This window comes from Cnephaeus nilssonii (genome assembly GCF_951640355.1).
Source record: "Cnephaeus nilssonii genome assembly, chromosome: 14".
Lineage (NCBI taxonomy): Eukaryota > Metazoa > Chordata > Mammalia > Chiroptera > Vespertilionidae > Cnephaeus > Cnephaeus nilssonii.
In genome coordinates, this window is record NC_137085.1 from 33,336,628 (window position 1) to 33,360,721 (window position 24,094).

The 24,094-nt window shown below is 38.1% G+C and overlaps 1 protein-coding gene across 1 annotated transcript in view; it reads left to right on the forward strand.

Moving 5' to 3' along the window:
- KIF27 (kinesin family member 27) overlaps nucleotides 1–17,714 on the forward strand; it is an 88,019-nt gene extending 70,305 nt beyond the window's left edge. Inside the window, exons 13-18 of the mRNA XM_079790482.1 lie at nucleotides 20–235; nucleotides 6,019–6,225; nucleotides 8,230–8,428; nucleotides 11,085–11,249; nucleotides 14,138–14,622; nucleotides 14,747–17,714. Coding sequence (XP_079646608.1) covers nucleotides 20–235; nucleotides 6,019–6,225; nucleotides 8,230–8,428; nucleotides 11,085–11,249; nucleotides 14,138–14,622 — 1,272 coding nt within the window. The 3' untranslated portion in view covers nucleotides 14,747–17,714. The remainder of the gene's footprint in view (nucleotides 1–19; nucleotides 236–6,018; nucleotides 6,226–8,229; nucleotides 8,429–11,084; nucleotides 11,250–14,137; nucleotides 14,623–14,746) is intronic.
- Nucleotides 17,715–24,094: the final 6,380 nt, after the last annotated feature.

A 24,094-nucleotide genomic window follows, 5' to 3' on the forward strand; every position in this document is an offset into this window, starting at 1 on the left:
GTTGATTGTATCTTTTTAGGCCTTAAGCACAGATAGTTTGAAAATATCAACTCGCCTGAACTTGTTGGACCAAGAGTTGTCCAAAAAGAATGTGCAGCTCCAGAGCAGCACAGCTGAGGAGAAAATAAAGATTTCAGAACAAGTTCAAGCCCTCCAGAAAGAAAAAGATCAGCTACAGAGACGAAGAAACAGTGTGGAAGAGAAACTTAAAAATGGTAGCGTGTTATCGCCTGAAGTAAGTCAGTATTCTTTGAAACTGGAAGTGCTGTATGATGGACCACTTGGATGATTTCCTCCCTCTGTCACTTAAACATAAAAAATGATAAATCTGGTGAACTTTGTTTCCTTGAGACTTTGTCAGATGAAATGAGTTTACCTGGCACCACAAGCCATGCATGACTAGAGACCGCCATGTCCTTATGTAGAGGTCCATGAATGTGGGTGACCCCTTCCTGGATTGCCAGGGGTTGGGAGACTAACCCTTTTCCTTGAGTCTGGCCCTTCTCAGCTGGGTTACTTATCTGAACTCACAAAACAGACAATGATTTGAAGGGACTCTTTTTTCTCATTTCTTCCAAAGAAGGCACCTCCCTTCTCTCTGTGCATCTTTCTTGAATGATACTAGGCAATTCATTACATACAATGATTGTCCAGGCATTAAGGATTAATTCTTCTTATTACCTTGGTTGAGAAAGGCCCAATGTTCAGGAGCATGTCCCTTCCAGATAGATGCATAAAATTCAAACCCTAATAAAAATACCCTTTAGTTAGTTTTCATTTAAGGGACCATATAGCTTCTCTCACCTTTATTTTTTTTTAATATGAAAAGGTATTTCATTCATGGCTTTCAAATTGCCCCAGACTTTGTCTTTTTTTCAGAATTTTACCTCAGTTGGCAATGGTACCTGTACCTTACTTGATCAGACAACAATGAATTTTTGAGCCAGAATTTTCTTTGTGAATATTTATTCAGAAAGAGATGTGTGAATATTTATTGGTGATGTCTTGTCATTACCAAAGCAAGAGAAACTTGCTAAGAGAAAGTGAGTAGCTGGGAAACATGCACCTTGATGAATCTTGTAGTGTTTTAGAGAAAGTATGAGAGGAAGTTAAAGGGAACTAGTTAAGAGGGAAGAGGAGAAAGGATTTCATGATATTAGATTATTGCTCACTGAGTTGATGAAAAGTGTTGAAAATTAAGTCAATTGAGGGCTATGTGGTATTATAAGCCTCTACTGTCGTTTTATCACTCAACATAGGTAGCTGTGCAGAGGATCACATATTCTGGCTGTCCTCACAAGACTGTTTAAATTGGAGCCCAAGTTTATAAATTGGAAGGTATGAGAGCCTAAAATACAGAAAAACATATAAGTATTTAAGGAATTCTTGCCTGCCCAAGACTGTTACTGGGCCCAATAGAAGAAACAAAAAAAGCATTATGCTTCTCTTGAGAGATTCATACTCTATCTGGAGAAAATAGAAGGATAAGAAAACTCTAAACACTGAAGAACATAAATAAGCCATACTTATTATTTATACAAAGCAATGCAGTGATCATGTGGGGGAAGATTATTAGGACAGTCTTGGTGGATTAGAAATGAGCTAGATTATGAAAAACATAATATACTAAACTGGTCAATATAGAAAAGGCCATTTTATAGATAGAACACTGTTAAATAAGGCATAGAGATGGGAATGAGCAAATTATGTTTGCAGAAGGGTAAATGGTCCATTATTGCCATCAAGAAAGTTTCTTCTTCACGTGGAATTCTATAACTAAAGACATGTAAAGTTTTGTGGTGAAAATAGAGGAGTGTGCATGCTACCAGTGTAGCAGCCACTCTGGGTTGGTGTGAGGGAGTCATGAGCCTCGGTGGGGTTCCATTTATTTGTGTGAGCTTCTCTGCACCCTTCTTCCACATGGTTCTTTTCCCCTCCTCCTCCTCATACACACACATTCATACATTTCTTACCTATAAAGGCTCGACTTGGCAGTTCAGGAAAGGAGGATGCTGCTGCTATCTTCAGCTCTTGTGTTCCCATTAAAAGTTATAAGCTGAGCCCAGCCCTAGCCGGTTTGGCTCAGTGGATAGAGCATCAGCCTGCAGACCAAAGGTTCCCGGGTTTGATTCCCGTCAAGGACACGTACCTCGGTTGCAGGCTCCTGCAGGAGGCAACCAATGGATGTGTTTCTCTCACATTGATATTTCTCTCTGTCTTTCTGTCTCTTTAAAAATCAATGGAAAAATACCTTTGGATGAGGATTAAAAAAACCCCAAACACCTTTATTTAAATAAATAAATAAATAAATAAGCTGAGCCCAGTTGGTGTGGCTCAGTAGTTGAGTGGCGACCCATGAACCAGGAGGTCCTGGTTCAATTCCCGGTCAGGGCACATGCCTGGGTTGCAGGCTCAATCCCCAGTAGGGGTTGTGAAGGAAGCAGCTAGCTGATCAATGATTCTCTCTCATCATTGATGTTTGTTTCTCTCTGTCCCTCTCCTCCCTCTCTCTGAAGTCAATAAAAAACATTAAAAAAAATAACTTCATAACACTACTAATTATTTTTTTTAAAGTTATAAGCTGATTGTAATAGACACATTGGAACATTCCAAGCTCTGCTTCAAAGCCGAGCTGGAGCACAGATACTTTCTCCAGTCAAACCTTTCCTTAGGGTCATAAGACCCCACGACTCGGCCACAAGCACAGCCACAGGCAGAATCTCAGGCTGGGTCTGCACGAAAGAGGTTAATTGGGAATGACCACAGGTTCTATTCAAGTTCCTTGCAGCAGAGCTAACTAAGCTCCTGGCCCAGTGACCACATGGTTCTTTTTAGTTGGCTCTGAAATGGGCTCTGCTCTTCCCACTGTTTTCAATCTGAGATTAATATTAACAAATACACCTGCCAATAGCAGATGGTGGGGAACATGAAATGCTGATGTGACACAAGACAATAGAATCTAGGTGGAAAGGTTTGCTGTTTTGATGTCTTTAAACTTGCTTGGAATTATTTTCTCTTTCCACAATAAATCAAAACATTTTTCTAATTTGGGAAAGTAATAGGATTTAGATCACTATACACTTTAATATAAGCAAATCACTTCCTTTGGTAAAATTCAGAAACTAAGATTTAAAAAAATAATAATTCAGAGTAGTTGCCTAGTAATTGAGGTAAGCTTCCAATTTTATGTTTTAGGATTATAAGATATATTTAACTTGTTGAGAAATATACATATATGTAGTGCTTGCTCAAAACTTTTAGTTTTGTTTTCTTTTTGTATTGATTGGTATGTGTGATCTAAAAGGTATGGAGACCATTGCTTTACATTTCTATTATTCTCAGATCACTGACCTCTGGACCGGCAGCAGCAGGGTCACCTGCGTTAGAAATGCAGAGCCTCAGGCCCCACCCAGACCTCTCCTTGGTACACAGTTGTTTTAAAAAGTGCTCTATGATAAAGGATAGTCAGTTCTTGGTAATTGATGGTTTGAGTTGTGGCAAATTTTCATCCTGGGACAGTTTCCCATTGCCACTCATCTTGTCAATCTATACCTATTGCTGGGTTAGTGGGATCCACAGATATTTAGGCACTGCAGCCCCATTGGAGCAGGCTGGTGTCAGGGTTCCATAGTTGCTATACTGTCTTATAGTATCTTGGTGCTTCCTTAACTTGGATCCAAAACTGTAGGAATTAAATTAGCACCTAATTGTTCCCAGCCATATATAAAGTCAAACTATTTCCACATTTGTTTTTGGTAAAAATATAATCACACTATGCATTCATGAGTCAAATATGTTCTTTGGATAACTTACTTTTATTTTCTGGTTCCTGATTCATTCATCCTTGTACCTTTCAGGATTTAAGTTTATTTTTTCTTTCTTATGGAGTGATTGTCAAATCATCAAGTTCTTGAAGGTTAGTGATTGCACAGAGAAATAAAATGGCTGTAGAACACTTTGTTCAAAATGGCTCTTTCAGGATATTTTATAAACTAGCTTTTAAAAATACATATTATTTGACCTTTCACTGGAATAGGTTGTTACATACTATTTCCCTGAATTTCAGAAAAGAAGCTCTGGAAATCACTCTGTTTTTTAGGTAAATTAAAGTACTGACATTATTTTCCTGGAAATGCTGGGGAGATGAGTGGAAAGAAATATTTGGGTCATATAACCAAGACATAATGAAAAAAATATATTTTTTTTCTTCTTCATCAACTCATTCAATAGACAATGAATTTAAACTGTGTAACATACTGTGCTAGGCAACCAGGGCATGAATATAGACAAGATACTCTGCACTCAGGAACTTAGAGTTGAGGTAACCTCCAACACATGTACAAATATATATATATATATATATATATATATATATATATATATATATATATATATATATATATATCTTGAGGTCTCGGCAAGTGTGAAAAATTTCTTACCAAGATTTGGATCCCTCCCCCCAAATAACATGTTATTTGGATAGTTCAGAGAACCACTAGATTTTCTGATAGATATTCATCGTATTTCTTTCCTACAAAGGAAATCTCTGGCATATAAAAAAATATTATGCTGCCATATTTCCCCTCCAATGATGTCTCTTATGAAATGTTTCATGTCCTTAAATCCTCACTACTTTTTTTTTAATGCCATATTGTTTTTCCCTTAGAGACTCAACTCTGATTTAGATCTTAATTTATTCTGAATCTTATTTCTTCTTTCCCTCCTAGCAATATATTGTTTTAATAGATATTTGAAGAAACATCAAGGGGTCTCCAGATCTCCCTGACACATAATATACACTTTAGGAGCTATGGAGGGAGATATATTACAAAACTGCTAATCCTGTGGGCTGAGGCTTGGTGTTCAGCATTTGCTGTATGACCTTGGGATGTTTCATAACTCACCTAAGCTTCTGCCTCTTCCATTTTACTAATAGGTTTATTGCAGGGATTCAGTGATTATATGTTACATATGTGTATACCAACATAAGCACACTGTGTAGCATAGCACACACTCAATAAACATTCTTTCCTTAAAGTTTAGTAGAAGAAAGGTAATGCCCATTAGACTCAAATACAGCAAGGTCCTTGAGTAATGTCATTTCATTCGAAGTCATTTCGTTATAATGTTGATGGTGGTGGTGGTGGTGGTGGTGGGGAGGCATCAATTCCGGGCTGGGGTCACTATTTAGAATTTGCACCTTCTCCCCAAGTCTGTGAAGGTTTTCTCTTTGGACTCAGGTTTCCCCCTACATCCCAAAAGCTGTGCACATTAGATGAATACATGTGTCTAAATTGTCCCAGTCTGAGTGAATGTGGGTGTGAGTGTGCCCTGCAATGGAAGAGTGTCCTGTCTAGGGAGGGTTCCCACCTTGCACCCTGAGTGTAGAGATAGGCTTCAGCCACCCATAACCCTGAACTGAATTAGTGGGTTGGAAAATCATTATCTTACTTGTTTTTATTAACCTTCCTTAAATGTATGTATAGCTCACATTTATTTCAGTGTTTAATATTAGAAGTGTTTTGGGTCTTTATTTAGGGGTTTGATGATGTTTTTGTGGCCAGATATATGCCATAGGAACTTCACTCTTGTTTATATCAATTAGCATATGGTAAAATTGGTTTTGTTATACGTTGTTTTGCTTAAAGTCGCAGTTTCCAAGAACCTATTGACAACATTAAGTGAGGACTTAATGTAGCATAGTAAGATCTTAGTATGTGACAAAGTCCAAGTTATACTATTTCATTTAAAATAAATGATTTCTGCCCTAACTGGTTTGGCTTAGTGGATAGAGCGTCGGCCTATGGACTGAGGGGTCCCAGGTTCAATTCCAGTCAAGGGCCCATGGGTTCGATCCCCAGTAGGGGGCGTGCAGGAGGCAGCCAATCCATGATTCTCTCTCATCATTGATGTTTCTATCTCTCTCTCTCCCTCTCCCTTCCTCTCTGAAATCAATAAAAATATTTAAAAAAATAATAATAAAATAAAATGAATGATTTCTGTTGTGTTATATCTTAGGAAGAACATGCTCTTTTCCAACTTGAAGAAGGGATTGAAGCTTTGGAAGCTGCAATTGAGTACAAGAATGAAAGTATCCAAAGTCGCCAGAACTCGCTCAGAGTTTCATTTCAAAACCTCTCTCATAGTGAAGCAAACGTCTTGGAAAAACTAATTGGCCTGAATCCTACTGAGATTAGAGCTATCCTTTTCAGATATTTCAATAAGGTTAGTTTTTGAGAGATAGAGGATTTTCTTCTAAAGAGGGGTCCAGATGCTTACACATCTCACATATTTAGAATTTTTAAGGAAATTAGAAGACATATAAAATGGTGTAACTCCAGATTTAAGCATGATTTCTTTCTACAGTACTGCATGCTGTCATCTGAAAGCTTTGTGATTATCCAAGTATGTACGCCTAACTTGGTGTGGTTCTTAAAGTTGAAGGGCCTTCTGAAATAAGAGCTTTTAGAAGTAGTTTTTAAAATCAAAGAATTTACATTCCTCAGTCACTGCTTCTTGATGTTTTCTAGATTTAGATGTTGCTAATGATCACTCATGAAAAATCAAGGGCCTCCAAGTTTGGGTTACCTTTCTTTCATTGCTGTAGGAGAGGGGTACACTTACTTTTTCATCATAACCTGTGAATTGATATGGAGATGAAGTGGTACATCACTGGCAAAAACAGTAATAGATTTTAGCACTAACCTGAATATGCTTAATATGAATAAAAATATTTTATACTAGAGGCCCAGTGCACAAATTCATGCACCAGTGGGGTCCCTTGGCCTGGCCTGTGGGATCAGGCCGAAACTGGCTCTCCAACATCCCCCGATGGGTCCTGGATTGTGAGAGGGCACAGCCAGGCCGAGGGACCCCACCGTTGCATGATCAGGGCTGGGGAGGGATGTGGGAAGTTGGCCAGCCAGGGAAGGACCACTGGAGGACTCCAGGGTGTGTCTGGCCCATCTCACTCAGTCCCGATTGGTTGGACCCCAGCAGCAAGCTAACCTACCAGTTGGAGTGTCTGCCCCCTGGTGGTCAGTGCACATCATAGCGACTGGTCGACCAGTTGACTGTCTGGCCCCTTGTGGTCAGTGCATGTCATAGCGAGTGGTTGAGTGGCCTTAGCATATTATTAGCATATTACACTTAGATTGGTTGAACAGACGACTGGATGACCAGACACTTAGCATATTAGGCTTTTATTATATAGGATTTTATATGTATTTGACAATTTACTGATCCAGAAATGCTCTGTACCATGGAGAACTATATCCATTTTTTTTCTAATGTATTCTTTTAAAATATATATTATGAAGTGTTAAACAAGTAGATAACTTCTTTCTCTGAAAAGTATATGCAATTTAAGGGAATATCAGACAACTAATGAGCAATAAAACACTGAAGTTTAAAATAAAGTTCTAATTCTGTTACACAAGTGAAAAAAAGATGAGCAATGAATAGAAATGTTGTGCACAGCCCTCCTCTTGGATAGTTACTGTCAGTAGTAAGCTGCTGTTATTGGTGAGAGTGCATTCTATCGCTGGGTGTGTGGAGGGTAGAAAAATGGTGGGGTACTCTGGAGGTTTTGATATAGATAACTCTTTTGTGGTAATCTTAGAGTAAGTGTTCTTAACACAAAGCGTCCAGGCCAAGGTCAGTGGATTATCTGATCCTGAGAACCATTGAGAAAAGTGAGTATTTTTCTTAAAAAGTCATTATACTATTAACAAGCTCTGTGACACAGACATTTTTTACTTCATATCAATGCAGAGAAGAACCCAATGGACTAAATTGACAATCTAAAACCAAACTTGGTATTTATAGAGTTTTAAAAATTTTGTCACTTATTTATAACATCCATTTTGGACTTCACATGGGAAATTATCTGGCTGTTATAAGAGTCTTTAGCTTCTTAATATCTTCTTAGACTAAAGAAATAGAATTATAGGATTATAAATGTAAATTATAGGATTACAAATGTCTAAGAAATGTTGGAGGAGCGGTTAGTAGAGCAACATTATACTGAAATAAAATTACTACCAATTCAGAATCTCAACAAATTCAAAAGACTGTTAGGTTATTTTGTGGGTCTGTTACAAAGCATTTGCCTAGTTATACCATGGTGATTAAGGAAGTTCATCTTACATTGCCTAACAGAAGTAGATTAATCTATTGTACCAGGCTATCTAAGACAGACTGAAAAGATCAAAAAAATGTATTTGCTAGGTGGTTAATTTGCGAGAAACTGAGCGAAAACTACAGTTACAGAATAAAGAAATGAAAATGAAGATTCTGGAACGGGATAATATGTTTCGTGAATTGGAATCTGCACTGGAACATCTGAAATTGCAATGTGACCGGAGACTGACCTTCCAACAAAAGGAACATGAGCAAAAAATGCAGTTGCTGTTACATCATTTCCCAGGTACCTGCCTGCCCCGTTGTCAGTTCTGTATAGGAGATATGTAGGAGGGGGATTTGGAAAGGAAGATAGAACAGCATTTGATCACTTAAAAGTCCAGCAGCTATACAGTTACTGCTTATTCATGTTTTTCTGCTTTCTATGTTTTGGTTAGCCTTTGATGTAGGGCTATTCATGCTTGAAATGCCACCCCATGTGCTTACCCCACTGTCACACAAAAGAACTGCTGCAATCCTGTTACTTTGTTGTTGGTCTAGTTTTTACATAGAGTTGTGGAATGACTTCTGGCTTTGTGGTGTACAGTTGAAAATTTTCTGCCTCCTAAGGATACAGTAACTGATATTTAAATTACTTTCCCTTCATAAAATTAAAGTGATAGGCTCTGACAGATTTCTAGTTATATTTCTTGTTATAATTTTCAGCTGATTATAACCTTTATGCATTAAGGTTATATCTTAGGTCAAAATTAGTCTGCCATTAATAGGCAAATACTGTTATCAGTGCACAATAGTTCAACCATCAATTCTGGTGTGGAAAGAGCTGTCATAGCAGTCAGTCCTCACATTACCTGGGCATATGGCTGGTAAACAAGCAGTTGCTATGACAACAAAATCACTGCCAGGGGATACTGGTAATGCTTCAGTCCAGGCCACTTAGCTGCTTAGTCCTGATTCTTATGCATCTATAGCTGGAAATGCTTTTAAAGGGATCTGGAAGAAGCAAACCAAGGAAGCAGAAAATTGGAAAATATGTGAATTTGAGTGCTTGGGCAATTTGCCTCTAAGTTAATTCTATAACCAGTTAATTGACATCCAGTTGCCTGATGACAGGATCCCTTACATCATATTATTCAAATGTGCTCTGCTTACTTTATTTTAGTTCTTCCTTAAGGCTCTAAAAATGGTATTTTAATATAATTTCTAATATACAGGGTGGGGTAAAAATAGGTTTACATTATGGAAAAAACACATTATTAATAAATAAATAATAATCCTATATAATAAAAGGCCAGCGACCATAAGTGGAAAGACCGCTCAACCAGTCGCCATGAGGTGCATTGACTACCTCTCGGTCCCTCCCCACCCCCCAGCCTGCAGGCTCTGATCGCAGCATGGTGAATGGTGAACCAAGGTGAGTGGCGGCGGGGTGGGACTGGCAAGCAGGCGGAACAGCTGAGCTCTTGGTCCCTCCCCCCAGCCTGCAGGCTCTGGGGAACCAGAGCTATGCTGCCATTGGGGAACCACGGCGAACTGGGGGGTGGCAGCGGGGCGGGACTGGGGATTGGCGAGCGGGCAGAAGATGGCCTTGATCACAGGCTAAGCCTAGGGACCCTACCCATGCACGATTTTGTGCGCTGGGCCTCTAGTCTATATATATATAAAAGCCTAAGCGACCATTACGACTGAATGACCAGAATGACCAATCGCTATGGCGCACACTGAACACCAGGGGGCAGATGCTCCAATGCGGGAGCTGCCCCCTGGTGGTCAGTGCACTCCCACAGCCAACCTCCTGCAGCCAGCTAACCTCCCCTGGTCCCTCCCCGCAGCTGGCCAACCTCTCGCAGTCCCTCCCCCCTGGCCGGCCAACCTCCCATGGTCTCTCCCTCCGGCCAGCTGCACTGATCTGCCTGCCCTGATCGGGACTGGGTGAGATGGCCCCTATTGGCCCTGATCACCGGCCAGGCCTAGGGACCCCAGCTGTGCACGAATTAGTGCACTAGGCCTCTAGTCCTATATAATAAAGGGCTAACATGCAAATCAACTGAAAGGCAGAACAAAAGGTTGCTATGATGTGCACTGACCACCAGGGAGCAGACACTCAATGCAGGAGCTGCCCCCTGGTGGTCAGTGCACCAGAAGCCGGGCTCATGGCTGGCGAGCACAGCGGCGGTGGCAGGAGCCTCTCCTGCCTCTGCTGCAGCGCTAAGGATGTCCGACTACTGGCTTAGGCCCACTCCCCACAGGCCTAAGCCGCCAGCCAGACATCCCCCGAGGGCTCCTGGACTGCAAGAGGGCGCAGGCTGGGCTGAGGAACACCCTCCCCCCCCAGTCCATGAATTTCGTGCACCAGACCTCTAGTATAAGAATAAACCCTGTGTTTCTCCTACTCACAAGTGTAAACCTACTTTTGTCCCACCCTGTTACTATGCTACTTCCCCTTCTTTTGTTGTGTTTTCCTTTGTAATTTAGTATTTCTAGCTTCTTTTGACTGTTTTTGGGTTTGTTTGCTTGTTTTTTAGTTTTTTTGAGATGTTTTTTTGTTGTATATTCTCTGGGCGTATAGTCAAAGGCTTGTGATTTTTCATATACCCACTGTTCCTGATACAAACTTGGATATTGATGTAGCTGATGGACAGAGTTCCAAATGTGAACTTTGAATAGAAAAGAACTTTGTTCTAAAGATAAATCTAGTTAGGAGTTATTCAGAAAGTGCTTATGAATCATAAAAATGTGGTGGGGGTAGGGTAGAGAAGGTGACTAAGGTATCATTCCTACTTTGAAAAATTTTACAGGCAGAAGAATCCAAATTGTAGGTGGAAACAAATCCATTCAGGTAACAGATACATTGTAACATAATCTGACCCTTTAAATATGAAAATACATAATTTCAAACATTTATTTTAAGCTGATTTTAAATGTAAATTTCTATTTTATAGAGCAAGATGGCGAAGGCATTATGGAAACTTTAAAATCATATGAAGATAAAATCCAACAGCTGGAAAAAGATCTTTATTTCTATAAGAAAACCAGCAGAGATCTTAAGAAGAAACTTAAGGAACTGTTAGGGGAAGCAGTTCGGAGGCCACCGGTACCATCTGAACGTAAGCATTTAGTGCTACTTGTCATGCTAACACTGTTTTTCTAGCATTTGGTGAAGTCGGTCTGATTTGTAGTTCAGCTTTTCCCAATTGATTTGGTTACTTAGGACTAGATAAATTTAACTTCTATTTGGCTCTGTAAACAAAAGTAATTCTCTAGTCTATGTATAAAGCAAACCACAGGGAAAATTAATGAATGTATAAATGTATATGTGTGAAGGAAACTACACATATTGATTGCTTGCTTGCTATGTGCCGTGGGCTTTTGTATTCCCTAACCTAAAGTAACTCCCTTCTACTCTCTCTAAAGATCAATGGAAAAAATATCCTTGGGTGAGGATTAAAAAAAAAAAGATATGATTTCAGCTAATTTACTATTCTATTTTGACCCATCTTAAAAACTTTTATTTTTGTCTATAAAAAGTGATATATAGTCATTATAGAAAAATTTGAAAAATATAGCAAAAAAAACACACCCATAATTCTATCCAGAACTATTAACATTTAGTATAATTCTTGTCAGTATTTTCCTCATGCTTTAAAAAAAAAAAAGTTGGAATCATATTGGGAATATAGCTTGTATTATATCTTATCTCAAAATGTTACTCTAATAATAATGACACTAAACAAGATTGGTTTGAATTATAAAATATAGCAACTTAAACATATTAAATTCTGAGTTTTCTAAAAAATACTATATGCTTAATAGTTAGTATCCTAATCTATAATAATAAAAGCATAATATGCTAATTAGACCAGACGTCCTTCTGGACCACCTTTCAGAAGAAGCCAGGGCTGCGAGGGAAGCCCGGTCCCGGAGGGAAACCCAGGTCCCGGGTGCCAGAGGGAAGCCAGTGCTGGCAGCCGGGGGAAGGAAGGCTTACTCTTGCACGAATTTTGTGCATCAGGTCTCTAGTTAATACATATTAATTGGTATTCAGTTCATTAGTTTTTATAGTACTCTTTTCATTGTCTGCCTATTGGGCTTGTATTTATCTTCTTTGAGTATTTTTAGCATTTTCAAATGCATAAAAATCTTTTGCCCTACCCAGTTTGGCTCAGTGGATAGAGCGTCAGCCTGTGGACTGAAGGTTCCCAGGTTCGATTCCGGTCAAGGGCATGGACCTTAGTTGTGGGCACATCCCCAATAGGGGGTGTGCAGGAGGCAGCTGATTGACGTTTCTCTCTCATCGATGTTTCTAACTATCCCTCTCCCTTCCTCTCTGTAAACAAATCAATAAAATATATATTTTTAAAATTAATCTTTTGACCAAAATATTGTGGTCACTTTTGAGTCATGTCTCTGTATAGTGCATCTGTTTTGTAACATATTTTATGAGAATAGAATCAGTTTATATGGACATGCAGTCTATGCACTTGTTTACATATTTCAGTCTCTATCCGTATGTCAATTTAAATCACTATAAAACTCTTTGAGGATACTAGAATCAGAAGATCTGGGTTTAATAAAACAAGAAGAAAAAATAAAGAAGATCTGGGTTGGACTCCTAACTTCTTATTTTACTAGCTGTGTGACCTTGGGTGAATTACTGTAATCTTTCTCTAATTTGTTCCCTAATGGTAAAATTCTGGAAGAGGGAAACTTTCTATTGTGAAGAATCCAAGACTGGCTTGGGAGTGGGCTTCTCCAGTGAACCCATCTGTGTTCTTCCACATGTGCCACTGTGACCTGGGCATTAGGATTTTTAAAACTTCCTATTGACTCTAATGTGAAGCAAACCTTGGGAGTACTGTCTGTGGTCAGCTTTGTGAGGATCTGCTAGTTCTTTGTGAGGATCTATGTCATTTGCTTATTCAGGTGTTTTTTGAGAGAATTTTAAATACTAGAAAACAAATTATGTTTTAAACCAGGAGTCACAAACTAACATGACTGCAGGAGCCAGGGAAGCCAAAGTGAGCAGAGGGGACTGCAGCTGTTGTCTAAGTGGACAGGGGCAACTCTGTTCCAGTTGCTGTTCAGAAATTGTCAGTTCTCTCTTTTTTTCTAGAAACTTTCAAATTTTCAAATTTTGGGTCAGGTATTATAGGCTTACTAAAACCTATCTGTGGGTCAGATTTGGCTTGGGAGTTGCCATTGTACAACTTCTGTTTTTAAACTTGATGTTCATAGGTCTAGAAGTGTACTAACCATGTGTCAACATATGTTAAAGTTGGCATTTTTCATTATATGAGGTCCAGTACCTGCTTCCCTTAAGTAAGTTTTTGTCTTTGCTATTTGATGATTCTATAATTTGAGAACCTCAGGCTTTGTTCCAGCAGAGTGTCCCTCACTGAGGGGCTTTGCTCCCATCTCCGTTTCGATAATAGACCCCCAGAGTATATTCAGAGAGTAGAACCCTCCTATCAAGACTAGATTTTCACGCACATAATGCCAAGTCCCAGAAGAGTCGCTGGAGATATGGGGCAGAGACAGTATTCTCCAGTGCTGGCTTCACTCAGCTAGGATTTAGAATGTGATCACCGGTGGCAATCCCAGTGGAGGGCAGGTTGGAAGGGCACCAGAGAGGCCCAAACACTTCCATGTTTCCAGGGAGTACCAAAATCACTAGCAGACTATTTTTCAACTTTGTTCCAGAGCAAAAAGTTCTCAGTTAGTCACATGCAAGATGTCTCAAAGTAAAATCAGAATAGTTCATATTCACACTTATATTTGTCTAAGAAATTATTTAACAAAAAAAGCTGAAAGACAATTTATGAGTGATAATAATGTAATTACCACACTTGAAAACCTATATAATTTTATTTACCAATATCAGCCCAATAAACTCAATAAAAAAGAAAAACACTAATGTAATAATGTTAGGATGTCATGACTGAAATACCTGCTTTTGAGGAACTCTAATTTTCTTTGCTTTTTGGATTATTTTTAGATCATGATGCTGGAGATGGAGTCCTGAACCCAGAAGAAGCAAGCATGGTTTCAGAAGAATTAAAATGGGCATCCAGAACTGAAAGTATGAAATTAAGTGGAAGGGAAAGAGAATTAGACAGTTCAGCAAGCAGCTCAAGAACACAAACAAATTCTCAGAAGCTCTGGGAAGACGATCCTGAATTACCTCCAATTTATAGCTCTTTAGCACCCACTAGAGGGCATTTGTTAAGCGACGAGGATAAAACAGAAATAGATGAAAATCAGTTTACAAAACCTCACAGTCAACCATCACCCCAAATTCAGCCAATGGGAAACGTGGGACAGCTTCATGGTGTCATGCCTGTAAAATTGTGTCGTAAAGAGTTACGTCAGATTTCTGCCTTGGAACTATCATTACGAAGGTCCAGTCTTGGAGTTGGGGTTGGATCTATGACCGCTGATTCCATCGAAATAGCTAGGAAACTGAGTGACTTAAAAACTTAGGTAGTTATTAATAGAACTTTTGATTTGCTTTTCCATAATAACCAAACACACATTTTCCATTACTGTCAAGTAATGGAACATTTAAATATTTCCACTTATAAATTTGTCTAAAATTCTTTTCCAGGCATATTTGAAGAACAAGACAAAGAGTAGAATAATAAACTGTATATCCATCAAATGTATATTATTATATAATATAAAAGTATATTATGTAAGTATGTTATAATGCAATAATTATATCTTATGTTTGTTATTGTTATTTTCAAATACAAGTATATTTTTGTTATTTTAAAAAGATCCAGTTAAATATTGCTTATGTCTGAGGGAAAGTGACCTACTATATATGTATTGACACAGCTAAAAACCTGTGCCAAAATGTAGTCTGTGGGCTAAGGCAACTGGCTAGGTTTGTGGATTAAGGTTAATTTATGGTCCTAGAACCCACAGAGGTTGAGTGATCAGTCTTGATTTTTTAAATATGGCTTCTGTTCTTTTTCTGGAATTGTATTTAGAATGTTATAATATTGGTTTGATAATATTATGGAATATAAGTTTTCATTTCTTTCCTGCCCTATCTATTCAACATCTCTCTCTTTATGCTACTAAAAATGGGAGAAATGAGTGCAGTTCTATGGAACAGGGAAGCAATAATAGAATAACACTAAAGCATTCTAACATTTCAAGGAAAATATATCTGGTCACATGGAATCTATATATATAAAACCCTAAGTGACCGGTTGACCATTTGACCAGTCGCTATGACGCACACTGACCACTAGGGAGCAGATGCTCAATGCAGGAGCTGCCCCCTGGTGGTCAGTGCACCCCACAGCTGACTGATGGGAGCCAGTCACCCAGCTCGTGACTGGCAAGCACAGCTACGGTGGCACAAGACTCTTCTGCCTCTGCGGCAGTGCTACCCAGCAGTGGCTGGTTCAGCAGGGCTGGGATGAGCAGAAGCGGTGTGGTGCCCGGCCTGGGCTTGGACTCCTCTCCCGGCTGCCTGCCGCTTCGCACACTACTACATCCCTCGGGATGTTGGAGTGACGATTTCTGCCCGATCCCTGAAGGCTAGCTTATAGGGCCGAAACCGAGAGTCTGACATCCCCCGAGGGGTCCCGGAATGCGAGAGGACGCAGGCCAGGCTGAGGGACCCCACCTGTGCACGAATCCGTGCACCAGGCCTCTAGTACACCTATAAAACTTGAAGTCGAGCTAGAGGATCTTTAATAATACGATGCACTTCATCTGAGAATTTTCTCTACAACCTGTTTAGTCAGGCTTTGCACCCAGACAGGCCAGACTACATTGGGGCTGTAAGTAAGTAAATGAAAATTTTTCTTCAATATTTTTTGTCTAAACCTTATTATATAATAACTTCATTTGGGATTAAGAACTAAATATTGATTTGCCCAACATAATACAGTTTTTACTTTTGCACTATATTTTTTAATCACAGAAAATATTCCCTTATAATGACCAGAGAGATTTTTTTTTTTACTTTTTTACTTATATTGTGATTTTTATTACTTTTCCAAAGTTTCACTTAAAATAAAGTTGTTTCTTAAATTAATTAACGTTTGGGTGGGATGGTAGCAAAAACACCCTTATAGATGCCCACTCAATGAATCACTCACTTCCTTGCTGACTCGATTTTTTCTTATCTGATGCTGCTATTTTTTTCTTTTGCCCCTTTCTCTGTTGCTGTTGAACCTGACCACCTTACCTAAGACCCAAACTATTACCTGTGCTCAAAGACTTAATGATTCCTTTTTTTAGTTTCTAGCCCCTAGGGAATAGGGTTCCCTGGTCCCACAGCTATAGGAAAAGAAAACCAAACCAATATAAACTTATAAATTGGTGAATAGTTAATATATCTCTTAAGCATGGTACTAAAATTCACTTAAATTATGGGTTAAATAGACTTCTGTGGACTTAACTGGGAAATGAACTACAGTTTATAATATTGGCCCAATGAGAAACTGCTTCAAACAATGAATTTATAAACTATCTTGGAAATTTTGTTTTTAACAGACTATTTGAAGTCAGATTCTGGTTTTAAGTGAGTCTCCTCCTTTTGCCTTTGTTTTGTATGACATATTTAATGTGTATCCTATATAATGTATATATAAATATATAATGGCAAAAGCCAGTGCCTTAACAAAGCATAGCAGTTATATATTAACTAGAGGCCCACTGCACAAATTTGTGCACAGGTAGGGTCTGGCTGGCCTGCCTCGATTGGGGCCGATCGGTCCGGGGCCGCCAGCGGTTGGCTGGCCTGCCCCACCCCCTGGTCAAACTCCTGGTTGAACTCCTGGTCGAACTCCCAGTCAAGGGGACAATTTGTATATTAGCCTCTTATTATATAGGACAAATATATACTTATTAATGAAGGTCCCTATTTTAAATAATTTAGAAATCTTGTAAGAATGTATTTTGATACTGGAATCCTGCTTGCCCAAGAAATTGACACATATTTGTTTTATCTGTGGCAATATAAATACATTTTCTGAAAGCCAACTCAAAATAAAGGTTTATCCAACCAACAGTGATTAGATTTAATAATGCAAATGTGAACTGACTTCTAAATTATCAGAGGTACAGATTTTTCCTTCCTCCAGTTAAACATATATCCTTTATATGCTATATAAATACACACACATATAAATAATATCCTGAATAATATATTCTGAAGTGAACATCTTGTCATTTTAGTTTAGTTAGTGCCCTCACAAAGGAAAGAAAAATTAAGGCATCTGCTCAAGGCAAATAAAATAATTTTTTCACATATATTACTAATAAGTGTTACTTTCTATTTCACATGATTTCTTTAGTCTAAACATTTTGTCATTGTGTTTGCCTTTTTGCATGTATATAAAATGTTTATGGTTTTCTTATTTTTGTTCATTATGGGTCCCCCACTCCCACTCATACCAGAGCCTTTGAAAGAAGACATGTCTGCATCTGAAAAGTACTAGTTCCTTTCCTATCTCCAGAGTCTTATAGGTAACAGTGTTGGAGAATTCTGTAAGTATAGGTAGCTATGGCCATAATAACATCAATAAAGATGCTTTTGTGCTTTCATGTTTTTCTTTTGCTAATTATTTTTTCTTTCTTTTTCTTTTTTGGTCCCACGGTTCTTGTTATCTTTATGAACTCAGGGTCCAAGGTGTCAGCTAAAATACACATAGACGCCCTGGCCGGTTTGGCTCAGTGGATAGAGCGTCGGCCTGTGGACTGAAGGGTCCCGGGTTCGATTTCGGTCAAGGGCATGTACGTTGGCTGTGGGCACATCCCTAGTAGGGAGTGTGCAGGAGGCAGCTGATTGATGTTTCTCTCTCATCGAAGTTTCTAACTCTCTATCCCTCTTCATTCCTCTCTGAGATCAATAAAGATATATTTAAAATAAATAAATAAAATAAAATACACATAGACTTCACTAAGTGGACTTAATTGCCACTAGCCAATTGGCTTGTTTGTATTAGTCCAGGTCAATAAAGTGATAAATCCTTATTCAAGAATGTGTGTCTTAGCCCTAGCCGGTTTGGCTCAGTGGATAGAGCGTCAGCCTGCGGACTGAGGGGTCCCAGGTTCGATTCCGGTCAAGGTCACATGCCTGGGTTGCGGGCTTGATCCCCAGTGGGGGGAACATAGAAGCAGCAGCAAATGAATGCATAAATAAGTGGAACAACAAGTCAATGTTTCTCTCTCCCCCCTCCCACTTTATGTCTCTCTCAAATCAATAAATTAAAAAAAAAGTTATTACAGGCTGTAGGCTGCCTTCACTAGTACTGATAACATTCTTCTACATTTATATTTTCAAAATTGAAAATAAAGGTGGGAATAAGATCTTCCTTCAATGCATTGGGTATGTTGTATTTTAGAGCTCATATGGGCAAAAGTATTCAAAGGTTGGGGTAGTGGGAGACTGCCCAACGGGAAGGAATATTTTATCACTGTCATTGTTTACCTTGATCCTGAAAATAAAAAACAGATGACTTTTCATAAGTTTTAGTGTTTTTAAATTCTCTACAAACACTGCTCCCTTATTGCCTGTACCAGCAATGAGTGCTTCCATTCCTTGCTATTGGATTGCAGTGCATACATGACACCACATAATGGAATAGTGTTTGATTTTTATAATGACCTTCATGTTGACTCCAAGAATACCCCAACATGGAAGTAATTAGAACAAGATAAATTATAGAAACCTCAGAAAAACTTGATGTCATAATATTGGCTTTTGATATTCTACATAGCTCTTATTTGCCTCTTTTTATATATATTTTTTAGGAATTTCCACAATGAATTTAGAGAATTGCCACTATTTGAAATGCTAGTAGTGTAACTTCAACCCAAATATACTGACCTAGACTTAGGCATTAGGTTTTTCTGGTAAATTATTACACACAGCTCTACTTAGTTATCTCCATAGTACTTTAAAAGAAAAATACAACAATCTCACATATTTTGTTATAATGAGCAAGATCCTTATGTTCCCAAGGAACAAAACCACAACAAAAGAGTAGAAAACATTTAAAAATATATATTTATGTTTGTTGGAAATTTAAAGCTATTATTAGTTAATACTTGTGTAATTAAAGTAGAACAAAAGAAAAAAAAAGAACAAATGAAATGTACTTTGGCCCTAGCTGGTTTGGCTCAGTGGATAGAGTGTTGGCCTGCGGACTGAAGGGTCCTGGGTTCGATTCCAGTCAAGGGCACATGCCTGGGTTTTGGGCTTGATCCCCAGTAGGGGGCATGCAGGAGGCAGCCAATCAATGATTCTCTATCATCATTGATGTTTCTCTCTCTCCCTCTCCCTCTCTGAAATCAATAAAAAATATATTTACAAAAAAGAAATGTACTTTTAAATAATACTCATATACTGTATTGAGTTTTCAAGCTTATTACAGTACACACAAAGCAAAATATAATTTTTCAAGTCCAAAATGGTCAATGTTAGAAGTTATTTAACCTGAGGGGGTCTTTTAAAAGAACCACTTCTCTGACCCCCAAACCCTCTCCAATTACCAACAACAAACTATAGGCAAATTATAGCTTTACTTACCCCTCACTCCCCACAGTGTTCCAGGATTCAAATAGCTCTGATAAGAACAAGAGACAAAGAGATTTATTTTAAAATATTTCATAGATCAGCAAAGAATTTTTAAAAATATTTGAGCACATATATTTTCTCTGGCAATAGCACTGAAACATCTTCAATCCTTGGCTATTTCTAAACCCTAAAGAATACTCTTAGGTAGTACTAATTTTGCCATTTGAAATATACATCCCGGTTTTTATATTGGTTCCTCTTCCTGAGATTACTATTAATTCAGGATTATATGAAAAGAAGCTGCTCTAAGCAGAATATAAAAGGAAATTGTGGAACCATTAAATAGAAAATGATAAACAGTTTTGGATAAATTCCAACAGCCATAACATAGACCAAAAAAAAAATAGGACTTCAGTGATTTTACCATTGAAGAATCACAAATAGCATGCCAAAACAAACATTATATGCATTAATTGACAGGATTTATCTTTATAAAGCAATACTTAACTATTTTGCTTAATTTTACTCTCTGCTAGAGTATCCCTGATTTTTTTCTACTGAAAAATATCTCGATAAAATATTTCCATTCATGGTTACAAACCAGCAGCTATTGGCCTGCCTTGAGAGGCTGAATTGATGTTATTCATTTTTATTTGTGGCCTGCAGTGGTATTTCACTAACTACCCTGAAAAGGAGTGGGGATTTAAGCTGAATTCAACGGATTTATAATTCTTTTATAAGTATAAAAATTGCCAAAGTTTTGTTGTTACTTTCTAGCATAATTTCTTTTTTTTAGATAACAAGAGTGAGAACCAGGCAAGGTATTTTTATACTGAGGGGCCAATCACCATTTAAAATCCCCATTACCTGGGTGTTGGGCAGCATCTGAACTAAGTCTATATGTTGCACTGGACCATTTCCCAACTAGCACCAGGTGTCACCAGGTGACTGGAAAGTGACCAGAATGACCCAGGTTATAATCTTAATGGAATACATTAAATAATGATATTTTCTAAAATACCAAACAGACCTTTCTTTAAAAAAAAGTTATGAATAACTTCCTTGCATTTAAAATAAAAATCTTACTTTTCAAATGCAACTCAAAGTAAATCAGGAAGGAAATTGCTATTTCTACTACATGGTAAATAGCCTTTTGCTTTATCAAATAAATACATGAAAGCACTTTGAAAACTAAAGTATCATATATTTATAATGGAATAAATATAGGTTTTCTATAGAGTTGGATGTCAAAATGAGATAACTTTTTAGTACATATGTGATTATTTTATATATATATCATAAAACTTTAAAACAAATCCTTAGAGTTTTAGTTCTATGTCAGCAACAATAGAAATAACAGTATTCTCTGGGAAGTCTTTTTTTCTTCTTTCTGGGAAGTATTATGTGAACTCTATTCTCACAAGAAAATATTTCAAATACTTGGCTGAGCATTTTTGGAGTCATAAGAAGTGCTTTATGACTTTCTTTGATTTATGAATAAAAGAATATGCCTGGCCGGCATGGCTCAGTGGTTGAGCATGGACCTATGAGTCAGAAGGTCACTGTTGGATTCCCGGTCAGAGCACATGCCTGGTTGTGGGCTACATCCCCAGTGTGGGGCGAGTAGGAGGCAGCCGATCAATGACTCTCAACACTGATGTTTCTATCTCTCTCCCTCTCTTTTCCTCTCTGAAATTTAAAAAAAGGGATGTTTTAGTGGTTTTAAATACACACACACACACACACACACACACACACACACACACACACATATATATATATATATATATATATATATATATATATATATATATATATATAATTGATTTCAGAGAGGAAGGGAGAGGGAGAGAGATGAAGCATCAATGATGAGAGAGAGAGAAAATCACCAACTGGCTACCTCCTGCAGGTCCATGTCTGGGGAATTGAGTCCACAATCTGAGCATATGCCCCGAATGGAATCATGACCTCCTGATTCATTGGTCAATGTTCAACCACTGAGCCATGTCAGGCAGGCTTTACTGGGTTTTTAACCACCAGATTTTGACTATTTGTAACTTATTTCTTTAGTAACAATTATATTTGTGAACCAAAAAGAATGGTTTCCATGAGGTAATCACTAAGATATTGAAAACTTTTTTTTTCTCTCTCCTCAAGAAAGTTGTAAAACAGTTAAATTGATTTTTTTGGTACATGTATAGCTATGGGATCACATTAACAGCAAAGTCAGTCTTTGACATTTGATTCTCTTAGCTACTATACACAAGAAGTATATTAGAATTAAATCTGACATTACCATTGTGGTCTCTCCTTTATAAGCATTCTGAGACAAGCTCATTCTCCTTAGTTTGCAAATATCTGCCAATATTAAGGAATAAGTTGTCACGTTAGATCAAAGCATCCATGACTTGTACAGCCAAGAAATCAAAGAGAAAGCCAAGATTGTAAGAGTAATAGAACCTACAGTCATAAGTATTCTACTGGATTGTGAACAAATAAATCCGAGAGGAAGACTACTAACAACAGTTTTTCTGGAAGAAGTTACCTTCAGTAGTGCTGCGATCCTCTTAGTAAGATTTATTACAAAGTTCACTATCTCCCATAAGGAGGGAAATTATATGTAAAGATCTGATTATGCCAGTTTAATTGGCCAGGTCCAAGTTGAGTTGTAAGAGTTCATTATATAGTCTAATACAAGTTCCTTATCAGATATATGATTTGCAAATATTTTCTCCCATTCTGTGGGTTGTCTTTTCACTTATTTTTAAAAATGTATTTTTATTATTGATTTCAGAGAGGAAGAGAGAGGGAAAGAGAGATAGAAACATCAATGATGAGAGAGAATCATTGATCGGCTGCCTCCTGAATGACCCACACTGGGGATCGAACCCACAACCTGGGCATGTGCCTGACCAGGAATAGAACCATAGGTCCACTTCCTGGTTCATAAGTCAAAGCTCAACCACTGAGCCACACCGGCCAGGCTTTACTTTTTTGATGGTGTCCTTGTCAGTGCAAAAGTTTTTAAATTTGATGAAACCTTATTTTTTCTTTTGATAATTTGTGCTTTAGTTGTTGTATCTAAGAAACCATTACTTAATCCAATATTTTGCAGATTTACATCTATATTTTCTTTTTAAAAAATATATTTTTATTGATTTCAGAGAAGAAGGGAGTGAGAGAGATAGAAACGTCCATGATGAGAGAGTATCATTGATCAGCTGCCTCCTGCACGCCCCCTACTGGGATCAAGCCCGCAACCTGGGCATGTGCCCTTGACCGGAATCGAACCTGGGACCCATCAGTCCACAGGCTGATGCTCTATCCACTGAGCCAAACCAGCTAGGGCTCTATATTTTCTTTTAAGAGTTTTAGCTCTCATATTTATGTCTTGGGTCAACTTGGAGTTAATTTTATATATTAAGAATTAGTTCTACTTACATCTTAGTATTACTGTAGAATAATTGATGGTCAGCATTAAATTGGTGAATTAAAAACAATACTACAATTTTCCTTCTCATCATTAATTTTTTTAAAGATATGAAATTTTTAATTTTTTTCAAGGTGACAATATCTGATTTCAGAGTCAAATAATTACAAGGCTCATAATAAACAGAAGGCCCTGCTCCACCTGTCATCACTGATGCCTGCTTCCCAAAGGAAAACTGATGTTCTGCTACTTAACTCCACATTTCTAAAGAGCACGTTTCTACTGCCATGACTTAGTTTTCAGTTTTAGACATTTTATGCCATTTACTAATGTCCCAATATGTTTATATGGATTATTAAGTATTTATTGTGTATGTTTTAATGTCTATTATGTACTATCCACAACATCCCGTGTTATATCAGTCAGGAAAGGTTAATTATGCTGCACTAACAAAATTTTACAAAACCCTCAGCAGACTGCAACAATAAAGGTTTACTTGTCATTCACGCTGCATGTCCAGTGGCAGGTCAGCTTGTAGTTCCGCTCTATGGTGTCTTCACTCAGGACTCAGATGGCCAGAGGCAGCCCATCTTGTGGCAGGGGCAGAGACACATTCAGTTGTGCCCCTATTTCATTGGCCACAGTAATTCACACTGCCAGGTCTGACATCAGTAGGGCAGGGAAGTATAACTCTCCTCCAGAGAGGCAACATCAAGTGTTCTTAAAACAGTCATACAGTGCACCTGTAGTTTATAACCTCCTCTTTCTTGGGCTGCTTAGTTTTCTTTGTACCGATCATCATTTCATCTTTATATGTTCATAAGGTTCAAACACAGTAGGCCATTGATCAGTTCTGATTTTTTCCCCCCTTGGAGACATTTCCTCTAGAGCCCTCCATCCTTTATCAGAACAAACTGGTTGCTGTAAAGACCTGCTACACAGCTGTCAAGCTGTCATCCTGGAACTTCCCTTCACAGTCA